This window comes from Dermacentor silvarum, chromosome 7, assembly GCF_013339745.2.
Source record: "Dermacentor silvarum isolate Dsil-2018 chromosome 7, BIME_Dsil_1.4, whole genome shotgun sequence".
In the NCBI taxonomy this organism is placed as follows: Eukaryota; Metazoa; Arthropoda; class Arachnida; order Ixodida; family Ixodidae; genus Dermacentor; species Dermacentor silvarum.
Genome location: NC_051160.1, coordinates 183,972,969 through 183,998,584, shown reverse-complemented (window position 1 = coordinate 183,998,584; position 25,616 = coordinate 183,972,969). Strand labels below are relative to the sequence as shown.

The 25,616-nt window shown below is 51.0% G+C and overlaps 1 protein-coding gene across 3 annotated transcripts in view; it reads right to left on the bottom strand.

Annotated features, from left to right (window-relative positions):
* LOC119459390 (serine-rich adhesin for platelets-like) overlaps positions 1 to 25,616 on the bottom strand; it is a 299,849-nt gene that overhangs the window by 116,977 nt on the left and 157,256 nt on the right. For all 3 annotated transcript variants that reach the window (XM_049671415.1, XM_037721183.2, XM_049671416.1), the window contains exons 10-11: positions 23,724 to 24,983; positions 8,179 to 8,993 (exon numbers count right to left, since the gene is read on the bottom strand). In XM_049671415.1, the coding sequence (XP_049527372.1) occupies positions 8,179 to 8,993; positions 23,724 to 24,983 (2,075 nt within the window). The remainder of the gene's footprint in view (positions 1 to 8,178; positions 8,994 to 23,723; positions 24,984 to 25,616) is intronic.

Here is a 25,616-nt window from a genome sequence, read left to right as displayed (position 1 = left end):
GGTTGTCGAACTTTCAGAGGCATACTTCAGGCAAAATGAAGTAGATCTTCTGAACAACATAGCATTCCAGCGTTACAGGAGAAAGTAATGGCATCTCTGTTGTGGGGATGCGCGACTCTCACGCGTCTCCTGTGGTCCGGCTTCACCGCGTGGCTTGGCGCCGGAGGCGGTCGTAGTGGTTGCGGCGCGTTGCGAGAGATGACACGAGTGTCGCGATGCAGCGGGGTGACTTGGGAGAAAATGGTCGAAGGCGCTCGCTCTTGGGCTTGGGATCGGCGGCCAACACGCACGAACGCTTCGCGTGTGCACCGGCCCGCTTCGCGACCGTCTCGCGAGGCTAAGAGCAGGACACCGGTACGGACGAAAACGGATCGTTCGAGCGCGCCACCGTTCGCGTGACTGTAGACGTGAATGACTAGGCGATGGTGTCATAGCATGGGGCGAACGTATTCGCTCGCTATCCGGTCGCGGTGAGTCGGACTTCCTTGATTTGTTGCGCGCCCGTGTGAATGTTTTATTGGTTGTAATTCAGCTAGTGTGCATTAGTGTATGAAAGGTGCAATAAATGCCCTTTTGATTGTTTGCACTACTGTGTTGTCGTTCCTTTGTCCCAAGAGCACATGTGAGACTCTACATCTGGCTGCCCAACGTGGACCTCTTGGGGCATCGGACGAAAAAGTTTTGCTCGGTTTAAGACAACCTTTGTTTCAACCGAAGCGTAGTCCTAGTGTGGATTTTGATCGCTAGTGTCGGCGGCATGCTTTCTTGAGTGAGGCGACGGTCGCTGTAGCGTGTTTGAACTTTTCAACATGCTAAGCCTTTTAGCGAGTGTTTTGTTGAAGTAGTTTTGTTGAAGATCCCTGTGGAAACCGCGCCACTCATCGAGCTGGACGTCAGTTCATCCTTGCTCGATCGCACCGCTAACGCGACAACGGCTCCCTTTGGAGCAGGCGCACAGACACTGTTGCATAACACCGCCGAAATGATCCAGGCACTCTCTGGGGCAGTTAAAACGCTGTCGGCTGTTCCGAAATGCGCTCACCCCGCTGTACGGTTGGCAGTCCCGACCTACAGCGGATACAGTGACCTGCTCAGTGCCAGGGACTACTGTTACTTCCTCGCACGCTACCAGAGAGCTCTGGGTTTGAACGATCAGGATGTACTCGGACGCGTCGTCCCTGTTGCACTCACTGACTCGGCGGCTAGGTGGTACAGGCTTTGCGGACACCGTGCAACAACCCTCGAGGAGTTCCGCGCGGCATTCCTGCGTGAATTCCTACCCGCTGACTACGAGAGTAGGATGCGGCGAGAGCTTGGGCTACGTACACAGACTCCGGATGAGTCGCTTCAGGAGTACGTACGGGCGATGGAAGACCTTTTCTTAGTCGCCGAGCCCAATGCCTCGAACGAGGAACGCGTCGAACGGGTGGTCAGGCAGGCACATCCAACCTTTTCGGCGTACCCGCGCGGCGGCCGCTTCCGAAATCTGGAGGAATTAGCCGCCGAGGCAAAGCGCATTCAAGGTGACATTATCGCCGCGTGCGCCTATCGCCCACCGCCGCCCGCCAGCAAGGCCCTTGAGCCGAGCTGAGCGTGGAGAGGGCCTGAGCCCTTTCCCCAACGGCAACAACCCGGCCAAGCTGCCTTTGCGGCTGCAAGCGGGTGTGTTTGGGAGCTGAGCGGGCGCGCTCTCGACCCTTACACGCATGGGAAGCGGGCAGCCTGTGCTGCGCCACCGACCGAAACGCATGCGCAGGGACGCTTTTCGACCCAGCGCATCGCGGAGGGAAACACTCATAATCGGCCCATTGGCCAAGCGGCGAGCCGACCCCGGCAGGGAGCTGAGGCTGCTCCGCCTCGGGAAAGATACCGCGGCAGAGTACGCTGTTTTCGCTGCCAACAACGAGGGCACATTGCAAGGGATTGCACCGCGCCCCGGTCTCCTGTGAGGCCGGGAAACGGGATAGCAGGTCGCTCGCAAAGGCACGAGTGACCGAACCTTTGCTTGTTCCCTCGGCGTACCGAGCAGGTTGTGTTGCTGGTACGCACGCGCCGTTTATTCCGGTGACCATTGCCGGCCGCGAATTTTCGGCGCTGCTGGACACGGGCGCAAGCGCTTCGTTGTTCGGCGAACAGGTTTTGTGCCACTTGCAAAAGCACGCAGTGCGCTTGCGGGACTGCCGAACGACATTCAATCTTGCGAAAGGTGTGGCCCATTCGGCTGGCGCCGCAAGGCTGACTGTCAGGTGGGGAGAGCGAATGAGACGCACGCGTTTCGTTCATCTCCCAGGGCTCAGTGTTCCTGTGATTCTCGGCCGGGACTTTCTCCTTAAAACTGGGATCGTTGTGGACATTGTGAATGGCGGCTATCGCGATGGTCAGTTCATGTTGCTAAAGCCGTTCATCAGCCTGCCGGCGTCCGATTCTGCCTGTGCAGATGAGGCGTCGGAATCGTGTAGCGCGCCGAGTTCGGGGGCAAGCCCCCGAGCTTCGCGCTCGCCCGCTCATGGTCCCCTTTGGGATCGAGAGGCGCGGCACGAACCGTGTCGCGCGCAGAATTCGGGGGCAAGCTCCTGCGCTATGCGCTTGTCGACTCACAATCCCCAGTGGGATAGAGCGACACGGCACGAAGAGCCACTACATCTAAGTGCCAACGTGGTAGCTGACGCGCTATCTCATGCCCCATTGTCCACCCAGAGCTTTCCTCCAGGTGCAACAGCCGCTGCCGGTGCCTTAGCGCCAGCTAGCGTCGGGGACGAAACGAGCGGAGAGAGAGGCGAGTCCGCAAGCGGGCAAACCTGTTCTTCTGCTCTCCAGGCAAGCAGCGCGCCGCAAAGCGTGCGTGCGGGGGAGCTTCTTGAAAGCGAACCCATGACGCCGATGGCTGCAGTCCCGAGTGGGGACGAGACCAACCTCTCCTTTGGGAGAATTGGAATCGCTTTCAGCAGGCAAGAGCTACAGAAGGCCCAGCAAATTAATCCGTTTTGTCACGGAGTGAGCGACGGTCTCAGGGAGACGGAGCGCTGAGACGCTGCTGGTAGTGCGGCGGGCGCAGGGGGGCCGGAAACAGCGTGTGTCGCTGAGTCCCCCGCGGATTTATATTTGCTGGATCATGATGGGCTCCTGCTGAAATACATAGCCACCGATGATGACGCTGTGGACCCGTTTAAGGTGGTTATCCCCAAAAGTCTGAGAAGCGCACTGTTGCGATGTTCTCATGACGAACCCTTGGCCGGTCATTTGAGTGGCTCTAAAGTTTTTGCGAAACTAAGCCAAACTGTGATCTGGCCTGGCATAAAGCGTGACATTTTCCGCTATTGCCGTTCCTGCCATGTCTGTCAAATGGTGAAATCAAGGGGTGGCAAGCCGCCCGGGCTGTGTTTGTTGAAGTACACTCGTCGGTATGAGAGCCACGTAGTCTCCATCCTGGGAGAGCGAGGCCTAGCGCCCGCGGAGCATTAGCAAGCCTGAAGCGCGTGAGTACGGAAGCCTCGTGGGTGGTCCGAATTCTTATGTAAATAGCTTCTTCTATATCTTTGACTTCGGAAGTTGCAGCTCAGGGAGCTGGGTGGTCGCACGGATGCATTTTGGAAATAAAAAAAAAAAGCCATGTTGAAAGTATTTAGCGCATAAATGTCTCCGCCGTGTTTTGTGTGCCTGGTTTGATGTAGCTCTTTGTTTTCGTAAATGCGTCAGGTAAACAGAACACCATTCGATTCCGAGAAACAATCAGCAGTAGAAAAGACTGCTTAGGGTTGCATTTAACTTGTTCTACCTTTCGTTTTAATCGTCTGAGTGACGCAGATTCTACTAATAATTGAAGGTACTAAACATCTTACGAAGATATCTTAACAGCCTTGTGAAAATGTGCCCACAACAGTCGCGTTTCAAGCAAGTGCTTCGACGCGCCACATGCGACACGAAATGAAGCGGGTGGTAGCGGCCATGCGCTTCGCTCACTAATGGCGGCCGAGAGCGAAGGGCGAGGAGGAAACGGCGCGGAGAGGAGGAGTTTGCGCTACCTTTGAAAAATACAGGGACCTTAGAGTTCGAGGTATAGTGGCGGCGCCTGGTGGCGGGGAGAGAAGTTATATCTGGGTAGTACCAGCTTGGGTAGTATTGAGCCCTGGCTGTGGCGAAGCACATTTCTAGTACAAGTTTTACGTCGATTTGCACTTTTTTTGGCCATGTTGCGAGTGTGAAAAGGCTTGTCCCTTCTCAGAGACCACGCCGACCATGTGCGAGCTGGCCGCAGTCTAGTTTAACGAAAACGAACTGGGGCCCCTTTTATTCCTCGTATACTTTAACGACCTTCTGCCTACTGTCTCATCTAATATTCACTTTTTCAGTGATGATTGTGTAATCTTTCGTGAAATAAATATGATGACATAAAATTGGCATAACAAAATATTAATGGAGCTTAACACTAATAAATATAAAGTGATCATACCTGCTAAGTTCGAAGAAACTAAATCCGGTTACAGCCCCCCCCCCCTATGTCTATATTTTCAAGTACTGACAGGAGCACGTCATTTAAATTTTATTCACAGATATACGAATGACCACATGATCAAGGCCTCACTTTTGCAAGCATTTCATTGTTGCTCATTTTGCCTTCAAAAATTATTTAAAATTTAATTAAATTCTCGGGTCTTTAGTGCCACAACCACCATCTGATTATAAGGCATGTCGAAGTGAGGAACTGCGGATTAATTTCGACCAGCTGGAGTTCTTTAACGTGCACTCAATGGACAGCACATGGGCGTTTTTGCATTTCCCCCCAACTAAATGTGGCCGCCGCGGCCGAGATTTGATCCCGCGAACTCGTGCTTAGCAGGGCAATGCCAAAGCCACTAAGCAACCACGGCGGGTGTTCAAAAATTCTTCAGAGAATGTTTGTTTGTAAGAAATTCCATTTCTTTCACATTTTGCAAGGACGAGATTCTCAGCATCTTAAGACGAGCGACACATGGACGAGCGGCACTGCATCCTCGTATTTTTCCCGATGTTAAATTGCCGCTCGCCCTCTGGATTGCTCTGTGGTATCAACAAAATACCCAGTGTCACTTTGGATGAGCACTCCATTAAAAATACTTGAAGATACTTTTTGCGCTAGCGCTCCTTGCTTTTAAAGCCATGACTGACCGTAGGCCTACGCAATGCCAGAGTGGCTGACGCCGAGGAGAACGATGGAGAGTCGAGTGTTGCTAGTTGTGGAACGCGGCATTCGCTCGCTAGCTTAATGAGACTAGGGCTGCCAGGGCACTCAACAACCACGTCAACGTAAGGAGGGGCTCCGCGGTTAACGAAATAGCGCATATATAAGGTTTGCCTACTAATTTCTTAACAATGTTCTGCACGATTAAGTTCCAACTGGATTGGATTGGGTTGGATTCTTTTTGCCAATGTGGCCTGACAAAGCGTTGGACGTGCATAGAAATGGGACAAAAGTGCAATTTCCGGGAGATTTTCTTGTCAACCATACAACCGTGAGAAATAGTAAAAATCCGGGAGTCTCCTGGGTAATCCGGGAGACTTGGCAGGTATGTAAGGTTATCTCATACAACTCACACTTCACCTACATGTTTATTAGAGGTGGGCAGCGCTACCCGGACGAAGGACAGCGCCGCCCACCCCTAAGAAACATGCTCAGTTACCAACTCGCCCAGCTTGCTGTGTTAATTCACCTACATATTGACTAAATAACAGTACTCTTGAATCTGTCAACTCTAACAAATAGCTTCACATTCACATAACAAGTAATCTCACTTGGAATGTTCATATTGATTACATAATTATTACTGCTAATAGGACATTATGTTGGATGTCGCTACCATTCGTTGGTAAAGCTGGTGCTGGTCCAAACCACTAGCACAGCCAGACTGAAGCACATGAGCATGAGCGCACAATCTAGGCCCGTCATGCGCATAGTTGCAGTTGCATGCAACTGCATCTGCAGCGTAGCGTAGATAACGCTGCTCGCTGAGCTCCTGCGGCTCGCTGAAGACAGCAGCGCACTCCGATCTGTGGGTGATGTGAGTCAATGTCCGAGCGCCAACATCTGACGAACATGCCGTCTGCTTTCACAGTTGCATACCCTTGGGGTGTGTCGCGATCATGGTCGAAGCTTGTTATGCTAGGAATCTGTTCAATGCGAGTCTGGAGTGTGGCATCCATTGCTTAGCAGGAGCTGCCGACGTACTCACATGAGCAAACATGAAGATGAAGTTAGTTTGACCCTCGGAAATTTTGTGATTGTTATATGTGCGAAACGAAATGTGCCACTCATGTCACTCGGTGCGAGAATAGCCGTGTGTAGCTATTTAATACATTGTAGCACAGCAAATGCACTTAACTAAACCGTATGCTGAGGGATAGCCTCCGAGTTTGGCGCGTCATTGATGCCAAAATTGGAAGTAGTGGCGTTTATGTGAACATCCAAAATCAAATTTAAACTGCGTGCAACGGTGACATTCAGTAGGCAGAGCGTTGTGGGCACCACCTCACTCCACCGCAGCCTTCGCAGTGCAAGGCATTGAAGAACAACTCGCAGCACTGCAAAAGTGATCACACGCGATGTTTGATTGCCAATAACTCCGCTTCTGCTGAATGCATTGAAGTACTTTTTGGAGAAAAGTATTTCTGAAATAGTCTGTTTAAACGTCAAATGCATTTCTTGACTTGGATAAAAAATGGTGCAGGACCCATTCGACCATGGACTTCCCAGTGACGCAGGTTGGCAGGAAAATGATTAGTGACAGCTAGAGAGATGGATGAGCACAGTTAGCCCCAAGAAAGTGTGTGAACTACCCGAAGAATGCTACTCGCATTAAAACTTCATCTGATTGTTTTCATACCCCCTATGTCATTCCATCGACGGCATTCCTTTTATGGTCATTCTATTGTTATCATGCTGTCATTCAATCGTCATCATGCATCTGTTGCCGTACCATCGTCATGCCACCGTGGTCGTTCCATTGATGACATTTCAGCTTCGTCATCCGGGTGTCGTCATACATTCGTGATACAATCGTTGTCATCCCATTGTCTTCATGGGGTCTTTTTCACGCTGTCGCCGTTATACTACCATCACATTTCAATATCGCCATCTCATTGTTGTCATGCTGTCGTCGTCATACTGCCTTTGACATTCTATCGTCGTCATTCCTTCTTCATTCCATCATCGTGACGGTATTGACGTGATGCTTTATGCTCATTTCAGACCTTGGCAAGCGAGTGTCATAGCAAATTTTCCCGATATCGTAGATGATGTATGTCGCGTGTAGCGGAAGTAACACAAGTCTCAGAGTGACCCCTACAAATTCTAAACACAAGATGCGTTTGCAGCAATATGTTGTGTGTGGCTACACTGCTTGAATGCTTATCGCATTACAGTGACTGTGAGATGGATTCTGCCAGAATTGCTTTGTGCTCTGAAAGTATAGAACAAAGGGGGCGAGAAAATTCCGAGAAGGACTTGGCCCATCGAGCATTGTTCCGAGAAGCCTCCACAATCAGTTACAGGAGAACAACACAGGAGCTTTTATTCTCTACTCTGGTTGGCTGATGTCACAGCACTGCACATATCTGATGAGACACAAAGAAGTATTTAGTAAATACTCTAGCGTGATAAGAATTAAGAGGACAATTGCAGGCTAAGGATGATGTCCACTGGAGGTATAGCTGCGAACGGCCTACTTAACGCTGATGGTGACAACAACAGCAACAACATATCGGCTGGCATGTCAGCAGCACTAGCAGGGGCCACAGCAATGCCAATATTATTCACATTTTATAGAAGAAGCTGGAATAAATGCAACCTTGCATACCATTGTCTATGCTCTTCTGAACATGTCGTTGACAATTACCCTATCGACGACATGTCCAGAAGAGCATAGAGAATGGGGCTGCAAAGGGTCGATGGTTCGGTTCGCTGATGATGGTACTTCAGTTCCGTTGCATGAAGTTTGCCGCCGCACCTTGTGGAAGGCTTCCACCTGTGCTGTTGAGATGTTGCTGTCTGTGCTCCAGATGGAGGATGTTCCATCATCTGAATAATAACTAGTAAAACTAGCACTAAAATAAATTTAGCTATATGATCTCATTTTCCTACTTGCTTTTTGGAAGGAAGTTCACATGCACATGCGTGGCTGCACAAATATAGAGTCTTTAGCTTACTTGCACAGAGACGGCGTTGAAAGCCACTTGAAGATGTGATTCAGGACGGTAAAACCCTCGGTCAAGTCCTGCATGCTCCTCCCAGACCCGTAGACAGCAGCACCTTCTTCCAGCTGCAAGGCACCAGCCGCAACGGCACTTGGCCTGTCCCGCACGCAGGTCAGCTGACCACCACTATCAACCCAGACGGACACACCACTGAAATCAGAGTTTGAAGGCGCACCATGATGCCGCTTGCTTTTTGTGCGCCGAACTTTGACAGCCTTGGGAGAAGATGGCACATTACTGCCCAAGGCACAGTTCACTGGCACTTTGTCTTTTGGTTGCTGGCATCCTACATCTGCTGATTTTACAGTTACCCTGTCGACGACATGTCCAGAAGAGCATAGAGAATGGGGCTGCAAAGGGTCGATGGTTCGGTTCGCAGCTGATGGTACTTCAGTTCCGTTGCATGAAGTTTGCCGCTGCACCTTGTGGAAGGCTTCCACCTGTGCTGTTGAGATGTTGCTGTCTGTGCACCAGATGGAGGATGTTCCATCATCTGAAGGCCTGACTGCATCGCCCAGACCTTTCCTCACCCCACCACTGTACTCTGTGTGTGAAGAGTCACTGTCCTGCACCATCGGTCCACAAGCCAGTGAATACGATGAAGTGATGATGATTGAAGGCTGTGGCTCAACAGGCAGGGTGTCAAATCCATAGATCACCTCTTCTTCCTCAGCAGTGATGAGTCGTGATGCACCTTCAATACTTTCTTCACAAACTGGTGGAGCCATGAACACTGCATCTAGTTTCGTGCCCTGAGCAGCTTCAGGCTGAAAAAAATATTATTAAACATTTTATTATTCAACAAAAAAATATCATTAACTTTGCCTTCATTTAAAAGAACAATGAAAGAAAACAGTAATGGACGATGATATGAAGCGGTCAATGTCAGGTCCATTTCCATTCCAGGTGAGCTATTCTGCAAGAGTCCACACCTAGTGGACATGTCCATTTCGTCTACTGCTGAAGTGCTGATTGGCTGTGGCGCCTGTTGAAGTGTACCTCAGCCCAGCCGATTCAAACTTCAACAGCAGACGAAATGAATATATCCACTAGGTGGACTTTTACAGAATACCTCCCCAGATCATCTGAATTAAATGTTACAGTAGCATTCAGTAAGTTCATCTGAAAATACTAGTTGCCTTGTTACTTACTTATCAAGACTAGTTTTTTAAAGCATCACCAAAATGTGTCCACTTTTAGTTTCTCTGAAGCATTACCAAGGAAGTTCAAAGCTTATGGACAACAAAATGCTAACTGTTACACAAGACTGCATAACTCAACTTGCTGAAGGGAACTAAAATCTCTATATTTAAGCATTAAGGCGCTACTAGCTAAGCAGCTAGCATAAGTGCACTTATCTCTGAAGCCACACCCTTATGCAGGATTAAATTGGCTGTGGCGGCCGTGATAAAGTGGGCACCATGACATGTTGCAAATTGGAACTATTAATGAAACTTTTTGTTGTCAACAATAAAATCCAACAATGACCTGTAGTGTATTTATTTTTGGTGTGTTCAGATACACCAACATTCTATCAAGGTTGAAAACATCAGAGCCGTACATACTCATATACTTTTTCCGGCTGTGGCACTGCTTAATACACATGAAATGTGCAGACTCAAGTATTTTAACGAACTCTTCTCTATGCAACACAGCAACAATACACTTCTCAAGAAGAAGCCGACAATGCCAATGCTCTGGCCACCTTGAGGCTAGTTAGGATTGGGCTCACCAGCACCGCCTGGAGCTAAACTTGGTGCCCCTTGTTATCCTGGGGCGCAGATCTTTGTTTAAAACACGTTGTGTTCAGTTGCTGCAACGTCACAAAGTGGGCAGCATGCAAAAATTGTGAGAACGGGAGGGAGAGAGAAAGCAGCCAATCAACAAGTGGTGAACTTCCTGAAAGTTTACATGCGTCATCTGTCGTCCGCTTGCAGACAATATAGTACTACAAAACGAAATGTTTCTCGCCTTCCAATGAATAAAATCTTTACATAAAAAATGTATTTCTTCTTCTGAAGCTTAAACACGTTCTCAAATAGTAATACGTATGACTACTACAATTTATAACTATTAGTTTCTCTGCATTGCTAGGTGGTGTAACATATAGTGAAAAAAAAGAACGATGGCAACAGTGGCGCGCTTTTCAAGAGGCAACAACAACATTCCACTGGCACCCTATGATGGGGTCGAATTTTTCGCACAACCAACGTACTGTTAGTTTCTAGAAACGAAAGCGATGCTCAAATTCGCTTGCTTCCATCTCTTCAAATGCTTGTCGCACCTCTAACCGCTCTGCTTCCTCCTCGAGCAACGCCAATGCAACAGCGGAAGTTCCCATTGCCACCACCATTTTCTCGAATTAGACTATAGATTGGATCAGAACGTGCCATTCTGTAGCCGCAGCCACCGTCTGGTAACGAGCCGGTCTGGTAACGAGCACATGACCGCTCGAACTTCACACCTCTCATCGCATTCTGCTCCTAGCAGAAGATGTGCTTGGTTTCAAAATGATTGACAGGAGTGTGTCGTCATTTTGACGTCACGAAAAACACGGCCACGTCCTGTGGCTGATGACGTCGGCGCGGCCTAGGCGAATCGTGTGTGGCGTAATCGAACGCGCACTCCAAACAATGATCATTGATCGCGGCCCAGGTGTTCCTAGGACTTTATGGCACAGACGATGCTCGCTTTGCAGCGATCATACCGCCAGAACGACAACAGCACTGGAACCAGGCATCGTATACCTATCAGCATGTGCATCAAGCATCGGCGATATCACCCGGCTATACTGCAACCTTGTGGGGATTAAGGGTTGCGCCGGCATGATTGCGCAGGCTTCACTGCTCTGCCATCCCTCGCCATCGTTTCCCGCTGGCCTCCTTCTCCGCCCGCGCCGCCTAACCGGTTCCCGCGGTGGCGCTGCGCACGCGGCGGTTTGCGGTGAGGGCGGGGCGCTGACGTCGCTACGCGGCCGGTGGTCGGCTGCTAGCGGCATAGCGTGCCTCGGGACTTCTCTCCGGGACCAGCGCACGGTACGTTCATGCTTTCCTCTCGTCCGCTGACACCTTTGTGACTAGGACTGGAGCTCGCGCACGGTGCCTTTGCCCATGCGGGGAGCGCGTACTTTGTGCTGATCCTTTCCCGACGCTAAGCCGACGAGCGGTGCCATTAGTGCTCGCGCGAGGTCGTACCCCGCCGAGCCGCACTTGCCGAAAGCCTAAGCCGAAGGATATTGCCCGTGCTCTTGCGAGTTGACCCATTGGTTATCGCCAGAGCAAGTAGCATAGCCGCCGGGACTTTTCCTAGCGGCGTGTCCCAGCTTGAGCCTGTGCTCTCGCCGCGACGTGCTATAGGCGCCTGTTATTGTATTTTCGCCCTGGTGCGGGACCCCTTTGGCTCCCCTCCGCGCGGGCGTTTGTGCAGTGCTGGTGCCGACGGTTTCAGTAAACAGTTTCCGTCAACTCGGGGCTTTACTGTGTTTTTGCGTGCGTCGCTCGGTAGCCCCTTGCGGCCTCTGAGCTCGCGCGCGAGCGGTGCTGGAGGCGACGGCTGACGCGGCCCTGTGGCTCGCTAAGCTCGAACCCGCGGTGGTTGGTCTCCTGTGAGACACCGAGAACCCACACTGGCGCCCAACGCGGATTCAAAGGCTCATTAAGCCTTTGTCTGTGCTTAGCCGAGTCAATACGCCTTAGCGAATTGGACTCGCCGCGTTATGTCTGCTAGGCGTAGTGACCTTTGTCCTTTGTTAGTGCTAGCAGACGCTGCGTTGCTCGAGAACGGGGCCAGGGCCCCCCTTGAGCAGCGCACTCCTGCACCCTCGCTTGTAACGACCCCCTTTGGGGACAGCAACGCGAGGCGCTACGTACCAGCTCCCTTTGGAGCAGTAGCGTTGTTTGAAAACGGGGTCAGAGCCCTCTCCGAACAGTGCACACGGGCACATTCGTCTGCCACGGCTCCCTTTGGAATGCCAAGCAGTGCGATGTCGCAGCGCTCCCGATCATTGACTCCTTCGGGAGTAAACGGAGCGCAGCGTGGAAACGGGGCCTTAGCCCTCTCCGACTTTTGCCCGTTGGCTGCTTCTCAATTGAACAGCCAAAACCAGTGGTATGCCGCGGCCCCCTGTGGGGAACCTCCAATCACGGCGACCACGAATTCCGCTCATACGTCTCCCTTTGGAGTACACTCGGTGGCGCCCAGTGGCACACCGATCGAGCAAACACCTGTTGTATCGACACTGGCTGCTTCTCAATTGAACAGCCAAAACCAGTGGTATGCCGCGGCCCCCTGTGGGGAACCTTCAATCACGGCGACCACGAATTCCGCTCATACGTCTCCCTTTGGAGTACACTCGGTGGCGCCCAGTGGCACACTGATCGAGCACACACCTGTTGTATTGACATTGGCTGCTTCTCAATTGAACAGCCAAAACCAGTGGTATGCCGCGGCCCCCTGTGGGGATCCTTCAATCACGGCGACCACGAATTCCGCTCATACGTCTCCCTTTGGAGTACATTCGTTGACGCCCAGTGGCACACCGATCGAGCACGCGCCTGTTTTGTCAACGCTGGCTGCAAGCGGCCTAAGCAATTCACGTATAGCTTAGCTGCCTCAAGTGGCAGCTGTGAACGACAGCAGGCACACCCTGCTAGGAGCCCTTTTTCCTCTGGGGACGGCGGCGCGCCGGCCGGTATCCCTGTGGAAACCGCGCCACTCATCGAGCTGGACGTCAGTTCATCCTTGCTCGATCGCACCGCTAACGCGACAACGGCTCCCTTTGGAGCAGGCGCACAGACACTGTTGCATAACGCCGCCGAAATGATCCAGGCACTCTCTGGGGCAGTTAAAACGCTGTCGGCTGTTCCGAAATGCGCTCACCCCGCTGTACGGTTGGCAGTCCCGACCTACAGCGGATACAGTGACCTGCTCAGTGCCAGGGACTACTGTTACTCCCTCGCACGCTACCAGAGAGCTCTGGGTTTGAACGATCAGGATGTACTCGGACGCGTCGTCCCTGTTGCACTCACTGACTCGGCTGCTAGGTGGTACAGGCTTTCCGGACACCGTGCAACAACCCTCGAGGAGTTCCGCGCGGCATTCCTGCGTGAATTCCTACCCGCTGACTACGAGAGTAGGATGCGGCGAGAGCTTGGGCTACGTACACAGACTCCGGATGAGTCGCTTCAGGAGTACGTACGGGCGATGGAAGACCTTTTCTTAGTCGCCGAGCCCAATGCCTCGAACGAGGAACGCGTCGAACGGGTGGTCAGGCAGGCACATCCAACCTTTTCGGCGTACCCGCGCGGCGGCCGCTTCCGAAATCTGGAGGAATTAGCCGCCGAGGCAAAGCGCATTCAAGGTGACATTATCGCCGCGCGCGCCTATCGCCCACCGCCGCCCGCCAGCAAGGCCCTTGAGCCGAGCTGAGCGTGGAGAGGGCCTGAGCCCTTTCCCCAACGGCAACAACCCGGCCAAGCTGCCTTTGCGGCTGCAAGCGGGTGTGTTTGGGAGCTGAGCGGGCGCGCTCTCGACCCTTACACGCATGGGAAGCGGGCAGCCTGTGCTGCGCCACCGACCGAAACGCATGCGCAGGGACGCTTTTCGACCCAGCGCATCGCGGAGGGAAACACTCATAATCGGCCCATTGGCCAAGCGGCGAGCCGACCCCGGCAGGGAGCTGAGGCTGCTCCGCCTCGGGAAAGATACCGCGGCAGAGTACGCTGTTTTCGCTGCCAACAACGAGGGCACATTGCAAGGGATTGCACCGCGCCCCGGTCTCCTGTGAGGCCGGGAAACGGGATAGCAGGTCGCTCGCAAAGGCACGAGTGACCGAACCTTTGCTTGTTCCCTCGGCGTACCGAGCAGGTTGTGTTGCTGGTACGCACGCGCCGTTTATTCCGGTGACCATTGCCGGCCGCGAATTTTCGGCGCTGCTGGACACGGGCGCAAGCGCTTCGTTGTTCGGCGAACAGGTTTTGTGCCACTTGCAAAAGCACGCAGTGCGCTTGCGGGACTGCCGAACGACATTCAATCTTGCGAAAGGTGTGGCCCATTCGGCTGGCGCCGCAAGGCTGACTGTCAGGTGGGGAGAGCGAATGAGACGCACGCGTTTCGTTCATCTCCCAGGGCTCAGTGTTCCTGTGATTCTCGGCCGGGACTTTCTCCTTAAAACTGGGATCGTTGTGGACATTGTGAATGGCGGCTATCGCGACGGTCAGTTCACGTTGCTAAAGCCGTTCATCAGCCTGCCGGCGTCCGATTCTGCCTGTGCAGATGAGGCGTCGGAATCATGTAGCGCGCCGAGTTCGGGGGCAAGCCCCCGAGCTTCGCGCTCGCCCGCTCATGGTCCCCTTTGGGATCGAGAGGTGCGGCAGGAACCGTGTCGCGCGCAGAATTCGGGGGCAAGCTCGTGCGCTATGCGCTTGTCGACTCACAATCCCCAGTGGGATAGAGCGACACGGCACGAAGCGCCACTACATCTAAGTGCCAACGTGGTAGCTGACGCGCTATCTCATGCCCCATTGTCCACCCAGAGCTTTCCTCCAGGTGCAACAGCCGCTGCCGGTGCCTTAGCGCCAGCTAGCGTCGGGGACGAAACGAGCGGAGAGAGAGGCGAGTCCGCAAGCGGGCAAACCTGTTCTTCTGCTCTCCAGGCAAGCAGCGCGCCGCAAAGCGTGCGTGCGGGGGAGCTTCTTGAAAGCGAACCCATGACGCCGATGGCTGCAGTCCTGAGTGGGGACGAGACCAACCTCTCCTTTGGGAGAATTGGAATCGCTTTCAGCAGGCAAGAGCTACAGAAGGCCCAGCAAATTAATCCGTTTTGTCACGGAGTGAGCGACGGTCTCAGGGAGACGGAGCGCTGAGACGCTGCTGGTAGTGCGGCGGGCGCAGGGGGGCCGGAAACAGCGTGTGTCGCTGAGTCCCCCGCGGATTTATATTTGCTGGATCATGATGGGCTCCTGCTGAAATACATAGCCACCGATGATGACGCTGTGGACCCGTTTAAGGTGGTTATCCCCAAAAGTCTGAGAAGCGCACTGTTGCGATGTTCTCATGACGAACCCTTGGCCGGTCATTTGAGTGGCTCTAAAGTTTTTGCGAAACTAAGCCAAACTGTGATCTGGCCTGGCATAAAGCGTGACATTTTCCGCTATTGCCGTTCCTGCCATGTCTGTCAAATGGTGAAATCAAGGGGTGGCAAGCCGCCCGGGCTGATGAAACCAATCGACAGTGAGCGTCCATGGCAAGTGGCCACCTGCGATCTTATGGGGCCTTTCCCCAGGAGTAAGCAGGGGTTCACACACCTGATGGTAGTCGTTGATCATTTTGCTAAATGGGTGGAACTGTTTCCGCTTCGTAAAGTGACAGTGCGAGCGGTGCTGGAAAGGCTACAGGAAGTGTTTTGTCGGTTCGGCTTTCCGAAAAGACTGATTAGGGACAACGCGTCCTATTTCACCGCTCGGGTGTTTGGTGCTACGTGCCGTTCCCTGGGAATTAATCACTGCACCACTTCGCCCTACCATCCCCAGTCCAATTTGACGGAGAGACTCAATAGAACTCTTTAACCAATGTTAGCGGCCTTTGCCATGTCAAAAGGATTCGGCAGACCACTTGAGTGAGCTCGCGTTCGCAGTCCGAACCTCCGAGAATCGCTCAACTGGTTTCTCTCCCGCCTTACTCAATTTTGGAAGGGAGTTGGCTAATCCGGTGACCAGTGTCATGCAATGCCAGCTCGGGGACGAGGAAGCGCCGGCAGACTGTTCTGCTTACGCTTCAGCACTTCGGGACAGGCTTTGTCGGGCTCTCTGTAGAGCAAGGCGTCGGCCAGGGCCCAGCAGAAGGCTCAATACGACCGGAAGCATCGCCATCTTTCATTTAAGGTAGGTGATCTCGTCCTGAAGCGCAACCACGCTCTTAGCGATGCGACCAAGGGGTTCTCAGCCTCGCTCGCTCCTAAGTGGCTTGGTCCGTACCGAGTAGAGAAAGTTTGGTCTCTACTCGCGTACTTGCTGAAGGATCCCTCTTCGGGAAAACTCAGCTGTGCCCATATCGCCGACCTGAAGGCCTTTGCAGTCACGGTCCGACAAGCTCGCGCCCACACTTGCAAACGCAATGCCCAGTGGCATTGCGCGCAAGCAACGGGGCACACCTGGAGCAACGGACCGCATTCGGACCACGCACCGGTACAATCTGAGGAAGCGGTCACCTGTGTGATTTCGCGCCGGACGACGGACTTTTCCGCAACCGAAGGCCCTCAGTAAAATGCATAGCCTCAGTGGGCTAGCTTCTTTGCGGCCAGTGCACGAAAAGAAGCTAGTCCCAGCCCAGCGTATTGCAAGTGTGTTTATGTAGTGTTTTAACAGTGTGCATTTTTTCCCCATTTTTTTAAGCACATACGCTGAGTGTATTTATGTTTTTTTTGAAAGTGTGTTTAATTTTCGCGTGTACAGCCTTATAGTTTAATTCATTACGTGTTTTTTTTTTTCTTGTACGTAGACGGTGAAGATTTTTATTTTTCTTGTTCTTTTCTTTTACCTTTCTTTTTTCTTTGCCGAGAAGGGGGTTGTTGATTTGCGCGGTCGTCAGGCGTGGTGGTGGACAATGGTCCCATTGACTCGTCCGTGTGAGGGGGACGAAGGACGCTTGGCGCCTTCTATGGCACGGCGCGTTGTGTACGGCGATGAGCATGGCGGTGTTTGGCAGTGTTGCGCAGCCATGGTGAAAAAAGGAGTGTGTGCGTGCGTGTGTGTGTGCGCGTGCGTGGTGCCTGTTGCTCTTCGAAGCAACCAGAAGTCGCACCAACTGCAGCATCGGATCGTCGTGGACACTGAAGGTGGACGGGGTCACTGACCCTCTGACGACAGACCGAGAGCCCGGCTCTCTTCAGTCGCCGCCGCTGTGCAAACGCCTTGCAGCCACGGTTGTGGCTGCCCCCTTTCATCTTGGCTCCGGCGGCATGGCCAGCTGACCCGGCAGTGTCCTGCCCCATCCGGCTGGAGTTCGGGACCGCCACCACCACGAAAGCAACAACTCCGATCTACCAACGGTGAGCCTGTTCCTGCTATCAAGACTGCCCTCGAAACTCCTACGTCTTCGGCCACCGCCCCTAGCCACAGAACTTTACGCGCCGTTTCCCCTTCGCACCTTGGACACTGTCCTGCGCCAGCGGCCGATTTTTTTTTGTTAATATTTCTCCCCCCTCTCGCGGCATTTTTTTTTTTGTATTGTAAAGCGTAGCAGTTTAATTTTTTATTTTTCCATGATCCTTGTATGTAATTATTATTATTGTAGTGCATGAAAGTGTTTATATATATATATGTCGGAACGCGGTGTTTTAAGAGTACTTGCTGGGCTGAGGTTAGCATTTAGCTTGTTCATGAAAGACTCAATTGTCTTTGATGCATAAGCCCCTACTAGCTGTTTCGCCAGGCTGGTAGGGGGGCATTTAAGGAGAGGAGGATGTGGGGATTGAGGGTTGCGCCGGCATGATTGCGCGGGCTTCACTGCTCTGCCATCCCTCGCCATCGTTTCCCGCTGGCCTCCTTCTCCGCCCGCGCCGCCTAACCGGTTCCCGCGGTGCCGCTGCTCACGCGGCGGTTGGCGGTGAGGGCGGGTGGCTGACGTCGCTACGCGGCCGGTGGTCGGCTGCTAGCGGCGTAGGGTGCCTCGGGACTTCTCTCCGGGACCAGCGCACGGTACGTTCATGCTTTCCTCTCGTCCGCTGACACCTTTGTGACTAGGACTGGAGCTCGCGCACGGTGCCTTTGCCCATGCGGGGAGCGCGTACTTTGTGCTGATCCTTTCCCGACGCTAAGCCGACGAGCGGTGCCATTAGTGCTCGCGCGAGGTCGTACCCCGCCGAGCCGCACTTGCCGAAAGCCTAAGCCGAAGGATATTGCCCGTGCTCTCGCGAGTTGACCCATTGGTTATCGCCAGAGCAAGTAGCATAGCCGCCAGGACTTTTCCTAGCGGCGTGTCCCAGCTTGAGCCTGTGCTCTCGCCGCGACGTGCTATAGGTGCCTGTTATTGTATTTTCACCCTGGTGCGGGACCCCTTTGGCTCCCCTCCGCGCGGGCGTTTGTGCAGTGCTGGTGCTGACGGTTTCAGTAAACGGTTTCCGTCAACTCGGGGCTTTACTGTGTTTTCGCGTGCATCGCTCGGTAGCCCCTTGCGGCCTCTGAGCTCGCGCGCGAGCGGTGCTGGAGGCGACGGCTGACGCGGCCCTGTGGCTCGCTAAGCGAGAACCCGCGGTGGTTGGTCTCCTGTGAGACACCGAGAACCCACAAGCTTCACCCGACGTGGACGCCATGCCCAGAACATGCTTGTGGTGCACCAGCTGCTGGAACGTCAGTGGAACCACTGGAGCCGCGCGGGCTTCATTGGGCTCGGCGGCACCGCCTGAAGCACGATGCTGAAATTCGTGCCCCTTGTTATTCAAGATAAGTGGTCTTTAGTTAACTATACTAGAAGTGGTTATGTTGGTTTATTTGCGCTGCCAAACCCCCAGTGTGTACTTTGTTGTTACTTGGAATCTGTGTGTATAATTTTGATGTTGTTGAAACTCAGTGGTGATGTGGAAGATGTGGATGATAGATGCGATATTATGCACTGTGAGAGAAATTCAGGACTCGCACTCAGCTTTAGAAAGTGGCCTTCGAGATGTACAACTGCGACTTTCGCAGACTGAAACCACGCTTGCATCACTGAGGCAAGCGTGGATGTCAGGAGAAGGTTGAGAAATGCAAATGCAAATGCCATGAGCAAGAAATTTATTGGCTTGCACAGCAAAATTGAAGACCTCGAAAACAGAAGCTCGAAATAATATTGTCATCTACGGTCTCAAAGAAGATAACAAAGAAAAGCCTGATGCGCTGGAGCGGCTAGTATCGTGATATATACTTAAGGGCATGCTGTGTGTTCATGTTAAATAAATTACAACTTTTTAGTGAACTTTGAACTTTTACACGAGTTGAAGCTACAACTAAAGACTGCAAGAGAAATCCTTTTCAAGCGAAGCTTGTGTACGCTAGCCTGCACCGGTGATGTAACGCTAAAACTCCGGCTCCAGCGGTGGCTCACCAGTGCCGGAGCAAGAGTCATTAGGCACGGTGCCAGCTGCGCACGCGCGCTCACGCCTTGTGTGCAGCCAATCAGAGCCATATCGCTTCCACCGGGGAGGGAAAGGGCAGGAAAGGGTTTCGCGCATGCTGTGCCCGCTTCGTTTCCGCTCAGGTAAGTATCGGAAAACCAATGGGACGACCATGTGTATTGTGTACGAACCTCTCCAAGTGCGGACGGAAGATCGCCCAAAAAGGTCCGATCCTACGGTGCGAGCCGCTAAAGCTGCAGGACTCCGCCAACACCGAGTAGATCACCTGACCTTCCCTTGGTCATGGTCAAGTTACTCACAAGAAACATAACCGTCAAACACAAGGTGCACCCAGGACAAGCTTCACAAGGTGCACCCCCCTTTTCTGGTAGAGGAAGGGGCGACGATTTTTTTTTTTTTTTCAGGAACTTTGACCAAATTCATGACAAATGAGCCACGGAAGTTTTGACAGTATTTATCTAAACCAGACGGTCCTGAAAGCAGACTGGAAATAGCGGGTCGTATTATTGAAGACAAACATACTATCTCGAATTGCTTCAGTGCATATTTTCAGCCAGTTTATAACCGTAGGCAGTCTACGCATGTGCCAACATCACCCAATGGCTTACTGATGCCAAACTTAACAATAACCAAAGCTGGTATCTTCAACTTGCTACTACAGATTGAAGCCAAAAATTGCAGGGTCCAGACACCATTTCCAATGTATTCCTTAGGCGCTATGCGGCTCAAATATCCCCTCTGCTACATTTGCCTTATCATGAGAAACAGCAGTGCTTCCTCAACACTGGTTATGTGTGAAGGTGATATCTATCCATAAAGGAGGAAATGAACCGCTAGTTGAGAAGTACAGGCCGATATCGTTAACTAGCACATGCTGCAAGTTAACGAAGCATATCATTAATGAGGCCCTCATGAGTTACTTGGAAGAAAACAATTTATATTTTAGACAACATGCCTCCAGAAGGGGGCTTTTGACCACGACGCAGTTTTTAGAAATAGCGCATGATTTTGCTTTAGCAATGAATGCTCGAGTGCAGACTGATTCAATATCTATAAGTTTCTCCAAGGCATTTGACCGCATCCTGCACTCACTTCTAATAGAGAAACTAACATCTTTTGGTATTAATCCTGAAATTGTGTCTTCGATTGCAGCTTATGTTTTTCATCGAACGCAATATGTTACTTTCCATAATTCCGAATCTGATCATGTTGATGTGTTTTCTGGTGTTCTGCAAGGGTCTGTGCTCAGCCCGACATTGTTCCTTATCAATGTTAACGATATTTATTCTTGTATAGAACCAAGAGTGACAATAAGGCTGTTTGCAGATGACTGCAGAATTAAACCCCCTTTAGTAACATGACCGAGCCGGCAAATTCAATAAATGCCTCCAAAACAATGTCAACTTATGCGGCAAATGTGGAATCCAAATTAACACTGGCAAGACAATGTGCATTACTGTAACTCGCAGAAAAACACCCCTTCTTTAGGAGTATACACTGCTTGGTGAACAGGTAAAAAGGGTCAACGCGGTGAAGTACTTGGGAATTATATTGACGTAAACAGTAAAATGGGATGATCACATTTGCTCACGAGCTTTTAAGCAACTTGGATTTTTACGTAGGAAGCTTGCTGGAACATCCCCTCAGGCTAACCTAACGGCGTACAAAACACTGGTTAGGCCCATATGCGGCAATAATTTAGAATCCACACCAGAAGTACTTGGGCGCCCTATTCGAAAAGCAACAAAATAGGGCACTCCGATACATTTACTCAAAGTGTTCAAGACAGTTGCGAGTCTGCACATGTCTTGTCTGCCCCGTCTTTGTCCGTCTGGCTTAGCGCAGTTAAAATATACCATCCAAGATAATTGGATGGTATAATAAATTCCCATTTGAAATAATTTTTACAGAGCTAATGTGCATTCTCATCATAAGTTCTAGCCATGAACAGCCAAATTACTCTAATGCGTTGCATATCGCAAGCTTGCGCCGTTTCATTTCTTAATTTATATCGTGGCCACACTCAATTCGCGCAACGATGCTGCTACGGTCTTCCGAGTGTGAATGGTAGAAGCGATAAGCATGAAATACTTATGCTTGGATGAACGGCTGTACCAGGCGAAACAAATTGTGCGCGCGAGTGTAACTTGAGTGGGCTTTGAGTGCTGCCCAATCAATCTGTGTTCACGTCATCGACGCCCTGCACAAGGAACCTTGATGAAGCATTAAGCGTGGCACACGTATCACTTTATTCTGAAATACCGAATTTCCTTCGCGCTTTGAGTTTTACTCACTCCACTATGAACGAAAATTTCGGGGAAGCAGAGCAATGTCAAACTGCCGGCTCAGGTAAGCTGGGACCACTGACCATGGCGCCATCTATCGGATAGCAGCAGAGCTACTTGGTGTGCCCGCGCGCTGCCGAACATATACTGGACGCTTGCGCGCACGCAATGTTAACACCTAAATGTTCTTACGCCGTGATATTTAGCTACCTGTAATAAAATAGGGTCATGCCATCTTAAGTGTACAAGGTGTTTTTTCGACCATCTCCGATTCTGTTGAAAAATAGCATACCGCAAGCATTTTACCTCAATGTGGGAGGCAATTAATCAACCGATTTCTTTCTGAAAAAAATTTTCTGATGCCGTTGGGTGCTTCAAAGGTTTGCACACACAAGTGAAACTACGTCTGGCAGAAAAATTTCTACAAAATTATTGGTTTGACCTATTATTGCGAAATATTTTTTGTATGTTCTGCAGACGGCACTTTTTTATGACTATGGTAGTTTTCTTACTTTCTGTTAAAATTGCAATAACCCTGGAAAAAATTACGTTCTGACTCGCTTCGTGGCTTCATTTTCAAAATGTAGCAGTCCAAGTAAAAATATGGCCCAATCAGCATTGAATTAGAGCATGCTTTGCTACCAATTTATTTGATGCATCTATAGCTGACACAACCAGGTCAGCTACCCAATGCTGATTAGGCCATATTTTTACTTCGACCGCTACATTGTGAAAATGACGCCACGAAGCGAGTCGGAATGTCATTTTTCCCATCTTTGGCACAAATTAGCAGAAAGTTCAGGTTTTATTTGTTCTCAAAGTATCTTTATGATCTAGTATACCAAGCCCATATTTAAATATATTCCTCGTGGAACAATGAGATGTTCTGTAAAAAATATATATCCGGCAATTGTCGACTTTTTTTTTCATGTCTAAAAATATTGTAAAGTAAAAAGAAAAGTAATACAATAGTCACGAAAAAGTACCACCTACAGGCTATATAGGAACAAATTTTGGAGTAATAGGTCAAAAGCAATAATTTTGTAGAAATTCTTCTGCAAGACATAGTTTCACCCATGTGAGAAACCTTCGACGCGCCCTCACGTCATTTGAAATTTTTTTCCAAAAGCAATTGCTCGAAAAATTACTTCCCACATAGACGTAAAATAGTATGATATGTTTCAGCAGAATTGGAGATGGTCAAAAAAACACTTAGTACACTTTAGATGGAATGCCCAAACAACATTTTAAGTTGCAAACATGGGCAACAATTATTGATCTGTTTAACAAATTAGACGGTGAAATTGTACATTAATCGCCTGCATGCTTGATCACATTACTGAAGTCCTTCCCCCTATGCATTTCTCTGAGCACTGCGAGCTGCCGCGTGTCCTCCGCAAGTTGTTTACCAACACGACAAATGGCGCAGCAGTGTTTCCTGTGTACCACTGTTTCCTGCCAACTGCATCCCGTCATTCGTGCTATGATGGCGTTTTTGGCACTTTTCACGCAGAAGGGTGCATAAAATGCCTCAGCCGAAATTGTAATTGTTTTTTGCTACATTTACTAGCCATACAGGTTCCAAGTTAATGCCTGAAATAGCCGAACACTTGGTTTAATCAAAACTGTGTCACGAACTCACTCCTCCAAATTGCAAAAAAAAATACACCGTCTTCAATGGAGCTAAGATGAAAATAATAGCGAGTTTCGTTAAATCGAGGTGTGACTGTACCAGAAAACATCAACATGAAACCTCAAGTTGTACTTATTGCCTTACTTTTCCTGCTGCAGGCTAGACAAGAGAAGAAGGCTGCCAATTGCACCATCACTGACACCTGAACATCAATGAGTAGGGGAATCAACCCCCTCTGTCACCTCCTGAAATAATTTCTTTTCTATCTTGTGTTGTAGAACATGATTCTCTCGCACGCTTCAGTGTGAACCAAGCTCACTAGAAATTAAGCATAAACTGTGCCAGCATAATTTAGTGCTCGCCAGGGAGGAAGAAGGTAGCAGCCAGTGTTAATGAAAACGTGATAAACGAGTACAAGGCAGATGTCACATCAGTGAAGCCAAGGTTCAGTAAGCTAATTAAAACTCACCGTGCTTGCCTTCCTTGCCTCCTCTTTGACGGGCAACCGTGCTGCACCTGGTTCCAATTTTGGCGCAATCAGTTTTACAGGAGCCATTTCGGGTATGCCGGAAATGACTGTGCACTGTCCGCTTGCACAACTCGCAACAGGGACGCTGGCTACTTCGCGCACATCCACCTGTGTTGCAATTGGCATCACAACTCCAAGCTGCGGAGAAGCTGGCACCAAAGTTGGGGGGGCAGTGCAGGTGGTTTCCTGTAGTGACTCTTGTGCCCCAGCCCCAACCGCCAAGCTTGTGACACTTGCAATCTTTGGTCCAGTACGAAGCAAGCTTCTCATCATAACACTATGCTGAACTGGGGGCACTGGCCCTCGGTCACTATCATCAAGAACCGCCTGTACCAAATCTGTCGGAATTGGCTCTCTTGTTGCAGCACTCAAAGGCACCGGCAGCACAGATGTGAGCGGCAGTTTTGTTGCTTGAACACTAGCGGTGACCGTCTGTGGCATGCTCGAGACCAGCTGCTGTTTGGCTGTTGTCTGGGAGGGCAAGCGAGGCGCGGTCTTCGATGCCTGTACTGATGGCAGGGTTAGCGGTGCCTGGAGCACAATGGTTTGCCCACTGCCCATTTTCTGCAGCTCCTCGGCGCGCTTCTGGACCAGATGACTGACAAGCGATTTCAGCTGTGTGCCACTCATGTTGCCACACTTCTGAGTCAATTGGATTGTGCAGTAGAGACTCGGAACCACCGTCAGGTTCTGCGGACCCGTGGACTGGAATCGCAGTGTGGGCATCTCTCGTGCTCTGGTGTTGCCCACAGCCACTGTTGAGCCCGGTCGCGGTGGTGCGGGCAGCAGGAGTGGCAGGCGAGGACGCGGAGCCACTTGTGCCGCCGGTCTGGACGACACCTGTGCACCGCCCGTGGAGGGACCCGCTGTTGGCTTTGGGCTGCCACCACTAGCCACGAAGTGAAATACTGGCACAGAGATGGTGCTGCTCGACGTGGCAGCTGTACAACTCGATGAGGAAGAAGTCACCACTGATGTGGTCGAAGAACACTGCTTGTGCACGGTGGCTGTGGAAGCACTAGTCGAGCGGGGCTGGAGAGGTGTCGTTATCCCCGTGGCAGGTTCTTTCAAAACTTCCACCCACGTAATTTCCGGCGTAGAACTGGTGCTGTTGCAACTCGCAGTGGCTTTTTCCAATTCCGAGATCGCTTTCATGCTTTCCAATGTTTGTGCAGCCTTAGAAGGCTTTTTGATGCAAGCCTGCAGAAAAGTGAATAGAAAAGAATACAATAGTTTGTGGCACATAAAGCACAAAAGCCAGCACGTTTTAACACATGTAGCCAAGCTTCGACTACAAAATTTCAAAGCAGCATTAAAGGAACAAGTGCACAGACAGAACAAGCAAAAGCCTTATCGCTCCTGAATGAAAGATGAAGAGTGCGTCAGAAGGAGTCTCTCCACAATCAATAGTGTCTGCAACACTACTGATGATCCGTTCACATACACACAGTTGCGGGGCTAGGCTGCACTCGGCAATTGTTCGCGCCGTCAATTCGCGGAAGTGGGTCTTTTTTTCATAACATTGTTTAGGTAACATCAGTAATCAACACAGAATCGCCATGTACCATCTTTCTTTTTCACCAATATCACTGGTGCTGCCCAAGGGCTAGATGACTCTTGAATGACTCCTTCGGTTAGCATTTCTTCGACTTGATCACTGATTATCTTGCACTCTGTGGGCGATACGCGATAGGGTTTTTGTCGAATTGGTTGAGCAGATCCTGTGTTGATGAGGTGGCGAGTTCTAGACGCAGGGATCGATGTCGGGCCGTCGTGCTGCGCGAAGTGGAATACTGAGGAGTGTTTTGCAAGGACCGCCACCAACGCCTCACG